Source organism: Manis javanica, chromosome 11 (assembly GCF_040802235.1).
Source record: "Manis javanica isolate MJ-LG chromosome 11, MJ_LKY, whole genome shotgun sequence".
NCBI classification, from domain to species: Eukaryota; Metazoa; Chordata; class Mammalia; order Pholidota; family Manidae; genus Manis; species Manis javanica.
In genome coordinates, this window is record NC_133166.1 from 47,381,226 (window position 1) to 47,398,087 (window position 16,862).

The window sequence follows — 16,862 nt, forward strand, 5'->3', positions numbered from 1 at the left end:
TGGAAGCCCAAGATCAAGGCGACGGCAAATTTGGTTTCTGATGAGGAATCTCTCCCTGACTTTCAGATGGTCACTTTCTCACTATGTCCTCAGATGACCTTTCTTTGTATAATGATACCCACACACCTGGTATAATTTCTTCTTCTTAAAAGGACACCTACCCTATTGGATTACTGCCCCACCTTTATGATGTCATTTAACTTTAATCATCTCCTTAAAGGCCCTGTCTCCAAATATAGTCATATTGGAAGCTAGAGCTTCATCATGTGAATTTGGGGGAAACAATTCAGTCCCAAACAGGTGGGATGGAAGATTGTATTTCTCCAAGACTTTTGTAAAACACTCAGCTTTACAAATGTTAAAAGTTCATAGCAGTTTTACCTCCCAAGAGTTGGCGTAAAATAGCTTGGGCCCTGGGGGATTGAAACCAGCCATGAGATGTGTTAGAAAGATAAAACTAATATGCAGAAAATTAAGTCTGTGCATGTTAGCAAGGAACAGAAAATACAGTTTATTTTAACTTTGGAACAGGAGACTGTTTGCATAAAAACTGCCTGGAAGGTAACATTAATTATGGATAATGAAACACTAACAGGAAGCACATATCTGGAAGTTGGGGGATGACTGCATTTCAGATCTTTAGGGTGAGCCCCTCATGCAAGATGCTTACAATTATTCTTGGGCTCATAGAGTAGAGGGTACTGGAAGTGAAAAAGACCTTCAAAATCCAAAGGATGCAAACTGGTAGCACACAGGCTGTGTTTAGATGTGTTTTGTTTGGCTCATATGATACTGGAAGAAAATGGAATTAGTTGTCAACACTTAAATACCAGGAGATTATACATTAAATATGAATTTGACTTTTCTTAAAAAATCAAATCAGACAACAACTGAGCCTAGATCCCTGCATGACAACAACATGGTGGATATAAGTAGAAGCCACCCCTTGAAGAGAGCATGTTCTCACTCTGCAATTTAACTAATTCCATCCCCATCCCCATCCCCACCTAAGACCTGCAAGTTTGCCATGCCTAATCTGCAGTAATACTTCATCTGTGGATGAACAGATGATCAAGAATATTTGACCACTTGACCTCAGTGATTTGAGCAAGTTTATTCATAGCAAAAGGCTCTATCATGTTTAGGCTTGGATGATCCTGTCCCCACCCCCACCCCAAGAACTTACTATTACCATTAGCAAATTTGTGTCATACACATCTCCCCCATATCTGCAAGAATTCAATCTGATTCAAAGATTATAGCCATAACAAGAGACAAAAGAAAGAGAAGAAAAAGTCTTGAAATTACTGAGATCCTCAAATGTATTATTTGTTCTTTATTTAATTTTCACCATTTTCTGAAATAACTATTTTCCCCCAGTTCACTGATAAGGAATCTGAAGCCCAGAGAATTAAACTATAACCCAAGGTCCTATAGGTAGTAAAAAAGGAACCAGATTTGGAATCTGGGTCTGTCTTATTGGTGGGCTCCCTAACCTACCTCACTATTGATAGTATGAAGACAAAACATGGAAAAGATGCTTTGGGACATGAAAGACAAACAGAACACTTCAAAATAAATCTCTTCTATGCTGTGTCACTCAATTTTTATTTGCTGATAATAGACTTTTTGCACCTATGCCAACACATTTCACAATTGCATAACAGTGGCCAAATTTGGGGGCTGTTATAGTTCTCTAACTCCCTCCCCATCCATCTGAGTAAGGCTCACATTCTTATTTAAGACTTGAGTTTTGTTTTGCTTTGTTGTTACAAATCACTACCAAGCTTAATAATTTGGCCACTGATCGAATATTGTGAAATATATTGGAATAAATACTAAAGGTTTGTTGTCAAAACAAATCAGACCTCCTCCTACTGTTCCATTTCCTTTGTCCAGGACCTTTGCATCTAACCAGACGGGCTTAATTTACTCACTTCACCTTCTTCAGACAGTCACATTTCTTCCCTGAATCTCTCAGACTTTACCACATGCCAAGGAGGGCCCTTCATGCTACCTTACTGCTGCTTCTGCCGCCAATTACCAAGACCTCTCCACTTGCTCTGTAATTTTTAATTCCCCACCTGAAGAACATACAGCAGAGAACCGTTTTGTTGTCTCTGTTCATTATTTTTGCTTGCTTGTTTGGGGGTATGGTTTGTTTTTGGTTTTCTTTTTGGTTTTTGTTAAGAGAACGAGAAAAGTTAGTATTTTCCTTAAAGTTCTTTCCCTTTTCTGCTTCCTTACACAGTGACGTGGAAAATGATATTAAAACTTTCATAACATAAGATTTAAAAGAAGGGATATTTAGAACAGGGGTTCTCAACCCAGGCTGCACATTAGGGTACCGATTTAAAAAATGTTCACAAAGGGTCCACTTTCCAGAGATTTTTTTTAACAGGACTTGAATGTGGCCTGAATACCAGGGACCTTGCAGGTGATTCTAACATGCAGCAGAAGTTACAAGCCTCTAGTTAAGAGGTAGGGGTACTTCAAAAGAAGGTAGATCTCATTGCCATAGAATTGGGTGCTTTACATCCTCTGAACAATCATAATTGTGTCCACCAAATGGCATTTATTATGTTCTTCTCTGTACTGTGGTAATGCCTGGACACGACTAATCTTCATATCTGACTCAGTAGCTGCCTTAAACAGGGCCCTTCTCTTTCATATCTTTGTTTCTCCACTGGCAAAGTACTTAACTCTCATTTGAAAAATAATTGGTTGGTAAGTGAGTAAATGGAGTGAATAAATGAAGGCAAAAAATAGTGGAGAAGAAGGACTCCCCAAGATGGCAGAGAGAGAGAGAGAGAGAGAGAGAGAGAGAGAGAGAGAAAGGAAAGTGGGGCAGGTTAAAGGTAAATTTTGCTTTCCATGTACATTTTTCAGGTAGCCTGGTATCTACTCTTCCTTAGATGCCAAAATCTATAATAGCTTTGTGCTACTTTATAGATGTCTTCCTTGGGAAAATATCCACCTAGCACTTTTCCGTTTGAATTGGGTCACTAGCTTGAGAATTTGCATTGCATCAATCTAAAGTGAGAATTATCTACCTTTGGTTCTTGGCTGTCACCTCATTTATTAAATGGTTGGTTGGATGAATAACAACAGTAGATGCCAGTGTTGGGGGCAGTCTTAATATATAGTAGGCAAGGAATGAATGTATAATGAATAAAGGCACACCTAGATGTTTTTAAAGGACTATAAAGCAACAGCTGAATGCAATAATTATTAGAATAATTCATAATCATAAACTTACATGCCACTACTAAATCAAAATGATAGTAGCTTTGAGGACAAAAGTATACGTCATTTCCACATCTATAGTTTCTCAGATGCTTGTCATTATTCTGTCAGTGCATCATTTAAATGATATTTCTTTCATTCAACCATATGAATTACTCAGCAACCTTGGTTACTCAGCAGTCCTTGGTGAAGAAAGCTTTTCTGGGAGAGAAGAATTAAGAGTTGGTAAAGAAACTCTGATTGTCAATTTTGTCTAATATCTGTATATATGAAACAGTGTCTAAAAAACATGACCTTTTAGGACGATTTCAACCTTTGGTTTAGAGCAATGTAGTATTTAAAGAGTGGGGCCAAAAGCCTCATTCCATGTGCCTGACTCTCCAATAAATCAATGTTGAATAAATTATCTGAATTTCATGACATAATTTAACCTGATGGGAACAGTCATTGTACACTATACTCTTCCTATATACTGCCATCCTTAACGATTGTACCGTTAGAATATTTTCAGGAATGCATCTCACAGAAAAACTCTGGAGTAAAATATAATTGCTCTCAATCACAAAGAATGTCTTGGTCAGTGGTATCATTATTTTACTGATCTATGCAACAACTATTCCTTGACCACTGCTGTGTGCAAGGCACTGTGCTAGCTAGGCATTTTGTTCTGAACTAGATTTTAATTTATACTTTATTAAAAATATCTCTGGTGATTATTGCATATGGATGAATATAAATACCTGAGTTGACTTTATCTAAATAATCTGGACTGACAAAAATTACATAAAATCAAGAAACTGACTGAAAAGCAACCCTGGACTTTTGGCACTACAAATGAGGGAACATGATGATTAATATACACCGACAGTAGTAAAAAGCTAGTGAAGGGTGATGCTCTGCCAACATGGTAAAAGCATGGTGAAGGTGGGTCAATATCCTGGTAATAATATGGCCACTCGAGAAAATGAAGCCAAATGCCTTGAAATTTACATAGGCTACCGCAGTGTAAGGAGATGTAGAATGGGTAAAATCATATTTAACCAAGACTATGTAATGTCACACAATCCCTCCTCGCCATCCCCAAGCTAATCCAAATCAGATGAAAGACGTCTTTTTCTTGTGCCTTTCTTCTCATCCCTAGCCATCCAACCAAAGACAGCTGGGAACGGACAGCCGCAGCCACAGTTCCTTTCTTGGTTGTTTAGACAGGACTGCTTCCCTCCCTTCCTAGGAACGCCTTTCCTCTGTGCATCTCCCTTGCTGTGCATCTCCCAGCCTTTACTCTGCCTGCAGAAACCCTGTCCTGTGCCAAGTCCTCCTCTGGTTTGGTTTGGGCTGCTTTGGGGCTTTTCTTGCTCTTCTCACTTATCGGACTAACCTTTCCCTGCTCCATTCCAGCCACCACATCCCTTAATCTGGCAGCCTCTGCAGGCTCAGGGAAGATGAGCCCTCTCCCAGCCTCTGTTCTGTGAGATCACTACCAGCCCAGGCATCATAATATAACAAAACAGGTATTTTAGTCCTTATGCAGATGAGCCAGTTTTGCTGAGTGGCCCATAGGGAAAGAAAAGTGGAAATTCTCCTCTTTTCCACATAGTCATAACCCCTAGCAAGGCAATTTCTATTTTTTGTTGAAGATCCTACTTTTAATAGTAATGCATGCTGTGGGAAAGAAAATGAACAACTCTGCTGGAAGATATCACCACTGTCTGTTTGCTGGTTGTAGTAACTTGCTGGTCATGGTTTTTTGAGGCTGTAAATTCTCATAAGAAAACACTGAGAAGCCAGATGGTCTTTCTTCAAAAGGCAAGATCTTCCCCTGAAAATATTCCTTTTCCAATTAGTTAGACAACTAAATAAACTAGCTATGTCAGGATATTCTTATTTATGAAAGCTCATCATTTGAGGTCTGTGTGTGTGTGACACAAAAAGAGGAAGTGGATTCAGTGTCATTTTTTTAAGCGTTTACCTCCAATATTGTTCTCTTGCTTGTAACTACTAGTTGAGTCACCTTTGAGGATGAGATGTGTTGCCCCGTTGCCACTGACACAGAGCTCCTAGCAGGCAGACGTAGTGGCTTAATCAGGATTATATCTTTAGAATTAGCTCAGTGCCTGAAACAGTTATCTCTCAAGAAATTTAAGTGAAAATACATATATGCTAAGATATTGAAGACGTCCATTTGGCCAAGACACCAAAAATTATTTCTTAGCATTTTCGACATTTATTAGTCCTTAGCTAGAATCTTAACATTATGAGCAGTGCTGGGTAACCCTTCTTCATCAGAACAGCAAGCCAAAGGGAACATGGATTTAACCCTTAGGTAGCAAGGCTGCCTTCTCTCCCAAATAGAGCCCAAAAGCTTCAGTTTTCCTGCTAAGAATCTTTCCTTTGCTGGCATAAGCCAATTGCACTAACACCTGTAGTGATGTTAGATGAATAAGAATAATGAAGTGACCGTGAAAATGTGTTTTTCTGAAATACCAGCATCAGAATTAAAGTAAAAACAGTGACCATGAGGAAAAAGGGTAAATGAAACTTGTGAATCTTGGTGGTAGTCAAAGCTTATCTTGTGGGGACAAACATGGAAGCTGTATAGCTGCTAAATAAAATGTAAAAGGCCACACATTATAGTAGAAAAATATAAATAAATACTTTGGAACTCTTTGTTCCAAAAAGTGTAGGAAAGAATTGAGGACCCAGCACCTCAGAGGGTCTGTATTGCATTACTTCCCAGAGAAGGGCCCACAGGACCGAGAGAGAAACAGAGTTTGATCATGGCTTCACTGATGGCTGTAGGTAAGAAGGCAATCTGGGCTTTTCATGTAATTTCCTGGAACGCTATCACTCTCCTCTACTGAGGACTTTCTTCTCTCTTTCTACAGAGGTATTTTAATACTTGTCATGCCCATTGAGGCCTTTGGATGAAAGTTTGCTGGAAAAATGTAAAATGTTACTACTGCCGCCCAGTTTTGCAAGTGCATGAGTACCTTGTTTTCAAGCTTCATCAGATGAATAAAATAATGTCAAACCGAAAATGTTTCCAGTGGGCTGTCTGTCAAATACACCAGCCAGGTTAGTTAAGTATTAACAATATTGAAATGGCCTCTGGGAAGTACAAGTATATATGCTTTCCAGCACTCACTGGACTCCTGCTAGCATTTCTGCAAGGTAGCCCAGCAGCATTTCACACACTGAGTTGCATTCGAGATGAAGGTGTATTAGTGAAAGACATTATTATTCCTTGACTTTCTGGCTCCTTAGAAATTGCTCCTTCCATTAGAACTACCTCCATATTTGACTTTGAAGCAGCTACTTGCTTGATATACATGTTACCAGAAAACATTTGTGGGGACTTAACGAGGGAAAGAAAACAACAAGTTTCCCCCATTCTGTTGACGTTTCTAGCCAAGAAATTGCTTGAGAAAGCCACACAGCTCTTCGTGAATAAAAATGGCTTCGTTTTTGAAAAACCAACCTAGTGGCAATTCAGACTTGGGAAGAAAACAAGGAAAACCTGTCTGAGCTCTGATCTTGGTTTTAATTCCATCTGACTTTGCAAAAAGTCCACACTGGGATTTCTTAATGAGTTATTTTAGATGTCGTACACAGATAGGGTTTGTGTAATTGGAGGAAACCTTTAAAATGTGTATTCTTGAGAGTATCAGGGTTTCCTACACAGACTAACAAGCTATGTTCTCTCTGCTATTACGAACTCTGGCTTATGTTATCAGCCAAGAGCCAGTCTCTGGAGTTCCCTTTATAATATTAAGTTTCTCAGGAAAGTTATTGCCAACAACCACTTGGGTATGAGGTCATTTCATGAATGAAAGGTGAAATAATTTCTGCCTTATGCTCCTCTAGAAATCACTTGAGGAAATTTAAGAGACCCTAGTAAGTCAACTACTTCTCCACAAGCCTTCTGACCCCTTCTAACCTTTGGTTATACTCTGTGCAGCAAGGATAGTTAGCTGTTATTATTGAAATGGGTGAACATAATTTTCTATGATGTACCTTTTATATGCTAAGTATTGAGCTCATTGCTACACAGTCATTATCTTGAATCTTCACAGTTCTGTTAAGACACATTATTCCCATTTAAAATAAAGGAAACTGAGGCCATAGAATCAGGCTGCAAACCCAAGTTTACTTAACTCAACAGTCTGCAATCTTACCTGTACATCATGTTTTTGTGACAGTTTATTGTTATCCAGCATTTCTCCCATAGTTCCTAATGCCATCATAATTGCTGGCTGCCAGATGTGACTTACTCACATTCAAAGCTCAGATGCAAGGGAACACTTCAACAGTATTAAATGGAAAGTTCTCAAATGAAATCATAGTGAATATTCATTCCCTACCCCTCTATTAAGTTCAATTTATAGCCAACTGTTCATGCAAAGAGATAATGACAGTTGACAAAGAATCAGATAACTTGTCACAAGAGAAGATAAAGTTTATATTTTAATCTTTCATATTAAAAATCTAAATTAGCATCCAATTCTTGTTCTGATGAAATAAGCACAATTTGACCTCCCACCCAGAAAACTACTAAATACACTTAATGTGAAATTAAAACATTAATTTAATTAAAGTATAAATTAATACTATTTATAATTAAGAAACTATTAATTAGTTTATATTAATTAATAAACTATTATTATTATTATTCTTTTGCAGTGCACTGCCTTCTTAGTTTTTCATAATGAAGGCCTTTGGGACTTTGTTGAGAATAAATTGCTGTAACAATTTTCTTTATGCTTTTAGTTGTCATCTTTCTATCATTACCTGTCTTTATTTTTATTACTTGGAGTATTATTAACCTTTAAAAATAAATGTAGAAAACACTTCTCACAGCAAAATACAATACAGATACAGAACTATCACAAAAAAACAGTATATAGCTTAATGAATTATTTTAAGGCATATTCTCTTAAACACCATCCAGGTCAAGAAATGTGACATTGCCATCCACTCCAGAAACCATCCACATACCTCAACCAATCACAACCTCTTTTTCCTTCCCAAATGTAACTGCTCTCCTGAATATTACAGAAATCCTAGCTTGTTTTCCTGGTTTAAAGTATTATCACCCAAGTGGGCATCTCTTGGCACCACAGTTTGGTCCCAATTTTTCTTAATTGATTGGTATCTTTTTTTCTCCCCTACAATTAGCTCTGTGAGTAAATATAAATTTAGTACTCAGCACCAGTGCAAGATCAGTTTATCTCTGTTTATTTCAGCTGTCTGAAGCCCATGCTCCTGTCCATCCCTCAGGAAGTACCCATGGGAACAATTTCTCTGAATTCTTGCATATTGACAGCAGTTTGCAGCCTTTATACTTGAAAATCAGCTTGACTGAATATAAAATTCTTGGCTCACAGCATTTTTAATAGGTCACTGTGGTTTTACTGATCATTTAATTTTCTTTTTTTCATAAGCAATTTGTTATTTTTACCTGGATACCCAAAAGTTATTTTTCTTTTAAGATTGATAATTTTGCTGACTTTCTTGGTGTCAATTGTTCTAGGACATCTTTCTCAGGATGTCTGTGGTTTCATCTTACAATATGGTTTCAATTCTTTTTTTTCAAGAATTTTTTTATTTTTGAATTGTTGTTTTTGGTATTTGTTCAGTTCATTACTTTGGGTGTCTTCTTTTGAGGATTCCTATTATGCATATATTAAATCTTCTTTGCCTCACCTCTTAATTTATTACTTTCTCTCAAATCCTTAACTCTTGCTTTTTCTGACATTAAAATTTTTCTCCTTTTTGCCTTCCAGTTACTATAGGCATTCTCTGTTATGCTTATTCAGTCTTGTATTCCTTCTCATCTAGTCTTCATTTTTAATAATTCTTAAATTTTTTTCCTGAATTCACATAACATAGCATTTCATTTAAGTCTTTTAGAGTCATTAGGAGTAGCTATAAATAGAAAATAGGAGTTAAAATGAAAAAATAGAATTAAAAATATCTTTTGGGTGCATATCCTTCTAGCATTGTGTTGTTGTAGGCATGCTATTTTGTTATTTATCCTCTTTTTTTCCTTAAAATAGCTTTATAAGACTAACCCTTAATCATTTTATGTTGCTAGTGTTTACATAGAATTTGTTTTCTTAACTATTAAAAGGAGATATGATGCAGAAACTTTTTGTAACTTAACTTAAACCTGTTTTAAGTTATATTTCAAAAAGTGGCTGATAACATTCTAAATCCCCCTGGTTCCTCTTCTCCACTTTTCCCTGGACCTTCTTTTTCCTTTGTCTTTATTGTTTCTGTACTGCTCAGTTTGGAGTCTTTTTCTCAGAAAGAAGCTTCATCCCAGAAGGGAGCTTTGTCTGGTAAGCTTGTTTCTTGTGCTCACCTAAATTGGAATGTGAAAATTCCCTCCTATGCTTAATTGCTATTCTCACATTGCCCTACGGTAGTTTTTGGGCATATGAAAAGTTTCAAATGTCTTTATTCAATAAACATTTTTGTCAGTAGGTTAAATGCTGTAAGATAAAGAATATATTTGAACTCTAGTTCCCTTGTATAATGAGATTTTTTTGGTAAGACTTTACAGAACAACAAGGGAAGCAGAAATTTGAAGGGAAGAAGCCAAGAATAGCCATAGAGAAAACCATCCCCTCTCCAGCCATACTGAACTTCTCTCACTTCTGTAATAGGCCAGGTGCTTTCCCTCTGCTGGACCTTCTCACTGCTATTTCTTCTGTCTGCAAGAACCTTTGCCCTTGCAAGTAAATCCTACTCGATCTTCAGGTCTCCATTTAATATTCATTTCTTCACTCTTATAACACAGTGTACTTTAGCTTAGGAAGATAAATCACACCAATTTACATTCCTTATAGACTATAAATTCCATGAGGCAAAAGTATCTATTTCTATTCTACTCACTTCTGCATCCTCAGTTCCTGGACCATTGTACATGTCTAATAAGTAATAATGGAAACAAATATCTGGAGCTCTTGGGAGTGAATGTATTTGGGAAGGCCTATGTGGATATGTCACAACTATAGTTAGAAATAATGCACATGATATTCCCTTTATGGTTAACTATGCTTCACTTATTTTAGCTGGGAGATCATTTTCCATGTTAAATCTTAAAAAATAAAAATAACATATGAGCATTTTGTTTTGGATCCAATAGGATAAGTAATGATATTCAAAAGAGTGCATTCTCCCACAATCTGATGAGAAGAGTTTGCAGAAGGCCAAGGCTAGAGATTGCAGCTTCTGGTGATAGTAAATCCAGGTTGCAGTTACAGAACATCTTTTCAAATAAATAGTACATTGAAAACAAAAAGATTACAAATAATCCAGCATGTTTTTCCAAGTGTGAACCACTAATCAAAAGAGTGTAAAATCTATTACCAAGGGTATAAAGAAAAAATCCAGCAAAAAATATATTTAAGCATCCCATGAACACCAAAAGATTCAAATTTGTCACAAAACACAATTATTATAAAAAATATAATGAATATCTATGATTGCCCATCTAAACTTGATTGAAGCTAGTGAATTAGCATTCAAATCAAGCCCATAAAATATTCTCTTTTCATTTGACCCAGGAATTCCACTCCTAGGAATTTACCCTAAGAATATAGGAACCCAGTTTCAAAAAGACATATGCACCCCTATATTTATTGCAGCACTATTTACAATAGCCAAGAAATGGAAGCAACCTAAGTGTCCATCAGTAGATGAATGGATAAAGAAGATGTGGTACATATATACAATGGAATATTATTCAGCCATAAGAAAACAAATCCTACCATTTGCAACAACATGGATAGAGCTAGAGGGCATTATGCTCAGTGAAATAAGCCAGGCAGAGAAAGACAAATATCAAATGATTTCACTCATCTATGCAGCATAAGAACAAAGCAAAAACTGAAGGAATGAAACAGCAGCAGACTCACAGAACCCAAGAATGGACTAACAGTTACCAAAGGGAAAGGGACTGGGGAGGATGGGTGGGAAGGGAGGGAGAAGGGGAATAAGGGGCATTACAATTAGCACACATAACTTAGGGGTGGGGCACAGGGAAGGCAGTATAGCACAGAGAAGACAAGTAGTGACTCTAAAGCATCTTACTATGCTGATGGACTGTGACTGTAATGGGGTATGTGGTGGGGACTTGATAATGGAGGGAATCTAGTAACCACAATGTTGCTCATGTGATTTTATATTAATGATACAAAACGAAAATAAAATAAGTAATAGTCACCCCCCAAAAAAAAATTCTCTTTAAAGTCATGAATTGAAGTACATATTAGTGAAATGAGTAGCTCACTGGAAATACTTAGGTTTGCTTAAAATAATATTTTTGGCAAAAACAGGATTGGCTGTACAGATTCAGTTACTTGTCCCAGCATAATACTGAGCTTGTCTATACTGTTGAATTAAGATGTTGTGCTCAGCCTGCCTTCTCCGTTTTAGAAACCCTGGTCCTGCACCTCTGCTTAAGTTATGACAGCTCTTGATCATATACCTGAGTTGTTGCTTTACTTAGAACAACGTTAGTGTCTGTCTCTAATGAAAGGTGCATATAAAAACATCATCATCTCACTGAGACCCCACAGGTGGGCTTTTAAGAAAAGTTTGTCCACAGGCCAATGGTTCATTTCTTCTATTTTCATTTGGATTTGAGAAGGAGAATTGAAAGCTCAGAGTCACAGACCATCAGCAGCAGCATTCTTGGCATGAGTAATTTCTATAGGGAGGTAGAAAGGTAGACCAAGAGACATTTCTAGGATTTTTCCAGACTTATGCTATAGTTATTAGGAGAATGTTTTATGATTGGAATTGGCAAGCTCCTTTCCTGGGATTTATCATTACGTGTGAGCATAGAGTTGTAGGCTACATTTCCCATACCGTGCCTAAGACACTTTAGGGCTAAAAAATGTTTATCATCCTCTGCCAGTTAGCTCCGAGGGCTGGAGAACTGCTGTGATGAAGCCAAGTCACAGGCTCCATCGCTATAGTAGCCAGTTAATGTCAAACAAAGAAAAGAACTGTTCCCTGGCTACAGCTCGCATTTTGAATCTCAGCCAGCTCTTGGATGCAGGAAAATTCGATTAGTTTACTTTTGATCATAGGGGAAACCAGGAAAGCAAATATAGATGAATCAATACAAAACCATCACCACTCTTAAAAAGAAAATATGAATATAATAATTTCCTACTGACAGTGTCAAAAGCATCTCCTTCTTGGAAGAGACTATGTATTCTACAACTCCATGAAACTGTTCTTTTTGTATCCTTAAATCTCTTTATACACGTTGATTATTCTTGGAATGCTGATGTTGACAACAGTCTGAATCTATATTATGCAGGAACCATGAAGTGACTTGAACTTCAGAAAGAACATCTATGTCTTGACTGCAGTCACTACAATGTAATGGATAGCTCAACTCATACCTGAAATGAGTTGCAGTACTCCTCTCCTCCTTCCACTCTTTTTCCAGTTCATGGCTTTTTAACCTTTAGTGAAAGATATACCAGGCTCCCACCTTAAATTTAAGAGAGAGAAAAACAGCAAAATAGCTAGTTTCAACCTCAATCCCAGAGAATGCGGAAGAAGCCTTACCTTTCCCCTTCAGATTCCTCTGCCTAAAATACATCTCCCAGAAATTCACATTCCCCCTTCCCTTATTTTACTTAGGTTTCTATGAAAAATTCCAGGTCTTTCTAGAGCACTTCCCAAACAATCTCTGCCATGACATTCTCCTGGACCCCAATCCTACTCACCTTACCTTGTTTTACTTTCTTTGCAGCATTTATCTCTATCTAATATTAGATTTTGTAATTACTTATTTGTCTTTGTTGTAACTTACTGTGTATCTAATGCTTAGACAATGCCTGGAATAGAAGAGGTATTCAATATACACATGTATTGAAAAATGATTTGATGAATGTGAACATAAATTAATAACTGGACATTGTAACAGCAATAAAATGACATGCATATATGGTGACATTTTTTAAAAACAGCTTTGGTTTATTTTGAAATACAGCTTCCTTCCAGCTACCCATTTTCTACATCTTCTGAGGGGAAAAGCCTTACAAAATCTGAATATGGGCTTCTTTTTTTGCCGTTGTTTCCAGCTAACCCTACCTCTTTTCTTAATTAACACTTCTTAACTTTTAGGTCAAGCCACTTTTTTTGTAATGGTGGTAAAATTGACATAACCTAACCATTTTACAGTGTGCAATTCTGTGTCATTTAGTACACTGACAATGTTGTGAAACCATTACCTCTATCTAGTCTCAGTAGTTTTTCAACAATCATGTTTTTTAAAAAAAACTAGTTATTCATCTTGGGGTAGTAGAAAACCTATCCATTTCATCACAAAATAGTAAATAAAGGGAAAGAATCAACCTTTATCTCATCATCCCTTTGTAAGATATTATATGGGGAGCCCACATAGTTCATGAGGCAAAGTGGATCTTTTGAAATGTAGTCCAATTAATAAAAAAGAAATTGTTAATTTGGTATTTTACTGTTTGCAACTCCCAATGAATTAGTGTATCTAGCCATTAAACATGAATGTGTACAAACACCACAAACTAGTGGTATATTCACATAATAGAACATTATTCAACCATACATAAGAATGATGTCACAACACATGCTATGTCATGGATGCATTTCATGAAATTTGTGTCATTCATGTACCTCACACAATCTCAAAAATATTGTTAAGTGAATGACGCCAGACAAAAGGTCACATATCATATGACTCTATTAATATTAAATATCCAAAATAGGTAAGTCCATAGACAGAGAAAGTGTGTTGGTGTTTGCCAGGGACTGGAAGGAAGGCAATATGGGAAGAAACTGATTAATGGACAAGAGGTTTTAGTTTGGAGTGATGGACATGTTTTGAAACTAAATAGGCAGCAGCTACAAACATTGTGAATGTAATAAATGCCACTGAATTTGTTCACTTTAAAATGGTTCAGTTTATATTATGTGAACTTCACCTCAATAAATCATTTTTTAAAATTGATTCAGCTATTAAAAAGTAGAACCTACAATTCCATATATACCTCTTTACAAACTCTGTAGGGTAGACTAATGTGTAAATGAGGAGATGCTGATTCTGAAATAGTTACTTTGGACAAAGAAAGGTCAGACTGTCTTCCCAGCTCATAGTCATTATGGTAATTATTTCATAAAATGGAAAGTTGCCATTTCCCCCATGTCTCAAGTTCATTCTAACACATTTCCTCTGGCTCGGTGACAGCCCTTTAAACATATGTTTCTTGTATTTTGCAGACATACTTGGCAAGTGCAAGACAAAATTGATGCAAACAATGTGGCTTACACAACTGGGAAGCTGAGCTTTCACACGGATTACCCAGCCCTCCATCATCCACCTGGGGTAAGGTGAGCCTCTGCGTATTTCCACAAGACAGGCCAAGGACCAACATCCTCCTATACTTAGAGTCATTAGCTAACTTGTCTTATGTAGGTCTTTCTTCAAATAACAATCCAAAAACAAAAACTTCTCTACCTAAATTCTGAATAGCCTCACATTCCCAAGGTATAGAAGATTTTTATATGAATGTTTTTTAAACATTTCTTTGTTTATTCCTGGAAACTTCCTTGGCACTTTTTGCTTTGCCACAACAGATTTTAAGATCACAGTACATTTTGAAGTCTTTTTACACATGTACCCTTCCCAAGAGAGTCAAAAGAGAAAATGAAACCAAGGAGCACATGGAGGGTTTTTCCCACAGAGTCCCATGGCCATCATTCATATTTGTTAGCTATTGCTGCATAAAAACCCATTCCATAATTCAATGCCTTAAAAGAATAGTCATGTACTTAGCACGTGTTTTGCAATTCCAGCTGTGTTCAGGTGGGCAGTTCTGCAGCTGCAGTCGGCTAGGGACTGCTTGACCTACGTGGACTTCAGCTAAGAAGGCTGTCTCTGCTCCACCTGATGTATCATCCTCAGGAAGCCTAGCCCAGGTTTAGGCACATGGCAGCTGGCAGAACTTCCAGAGAGCAAGTCAAAACATACAATGCCTCTTGAAATCTAGGCTAATAATCAGTACAGTGTCACTACTGCCATGTTTTAATGGTCAAAGCAGGTCATAAGTTTTGCCCATATTCAAGAGATGAGGAAATAGACTCCCTTCTATGGGAGAAACTGCAAAGATGTGCTACAAATTGGTGGGAATGCAAGAAGCTGCATAACCATGGCTGTTTTCGGAAACAGTTGACTCTCCCATCTATCAGATTCCTCATCAAGGAGAGAGATGATATCCTCATCAAGAGGAGATTGTCAGCACGAAACTACAAGTCCTCCAGGGGAATTCCTGGAAGGACACTTTTCCAGTACAGTTTTACAGCATTGTCATTTCACTAAACCAGCAACATATTTACAAAACCATCATTTTGCTAAACCAAGAAATAAATGGTCAGGAAATTACTTTTAAAAAGATAGGTTGTTCCTATTTTTAGAGCTAAATAGGACTAAATGAAATAACCACACAGAAATCAGTATCTTCAAAAGTTAATGAAAATAGAAATTGTGGGCAATTTTCTAGTTAATGAAGGTGAAATCAGCCAAAATATAAATTAGTCTGTTTTCTTCATCATGTTGACTGAACAAGTTTTTTCTGAGCCCTTATTCTTACCCCTTGTCATCGCCAATATTAACTAAGCAAGTCTGGTATTTAACTTCACATGTTTTAAATTATTTTGTTGATTATAGATATAAAAATCACATGATTTCTTTGAACTAAATGATGACAGTGCAATGACTTCAATAGTCACCTTTCTGGGTGGAGATGGAAGCTGAGGGAGATACAATGCGATTTGTTCTAAATGTGCTCCAGAGATTCTCTAAAACACTGGGCATTAAAAGCCAAGCTAATCAGCCCATGTGCCAGTGCTAGGCTGGAGAAGTGGGATGGAATTAAGTTTTAAAAATCAGACTGGAAAACTGAAGATTCCATTTGAATGTTTAAATTACATGCTACTTTTTAGGAGCTTAGGGTTTGTTTCTGGGTTAAAAATTGAAAGCCTAAGGAAAAGTGATTAAGTAACTTCACAAATATTCCTGAAGTCTAGTAAAATGCTTTTCATAACATTCTGTCACAGCTTCTTCAAAGCATTTTTACTTATACGACTTTATCTGACCCGACTGAACACTCCCTTAGCAATCCTTAACCACAGAACAGATCACACCTTTTTACGTTAGATGAGAAAGGAATGCACAGAAAGGTCAAATACTTTCACAGGGTTGTATCTAATAGGACATTTGACTTGAACCCAGGCCTCCACCTAGTTTTCACCACACCCTACTGGTCTTGAGTTAGACTTTTTAATTATCATCATTTATGATGATGAGTACAACATTGCCATACATTACAAACTCTATATACAGGAACTGAATTGTATATTTTTCTGTATCTTGCACATACTAGAGACTTCACAGATACAATATAAAGAAGTGATGAAATGCCACAACATTTGACCCATCTCCACCAGCAAATGAAATATCCAAAGCTACGACTTACTGGGAGATTTTTAATAAAAGATGATTCCTAAAATACCTTAATTCTAATAGAAGAATAATTAAAATGCAGGCACCAGTT

At 36.9% G+C, this 16,862-nt stretch overlaps 1 protein-coding gene across 1 annotated transcript in view; it reads left to right on the forward strand.

Annotated features, from left to right (window-relative positions):
- BBOX1 (gamma-butyrobetaine hydroxylase 1) overlaps window positions 1-16,862 on the forward strand; it is a 45,347-nt gene that overhangs the window by 16,956 nt on the left and 11,529 nt on the right. Inside the window, exon 4 of the mRNA XM_017672654.3 lies at window positions 14,530-14,635. Within this exon, the coding sequence (XP_017528143.1) occupies window positions 14,530-14,635 (106 nt within the window). The remainder of the gene's footprint in view (window positions 1-14,529; window positions 14,636-16,862) is intronic.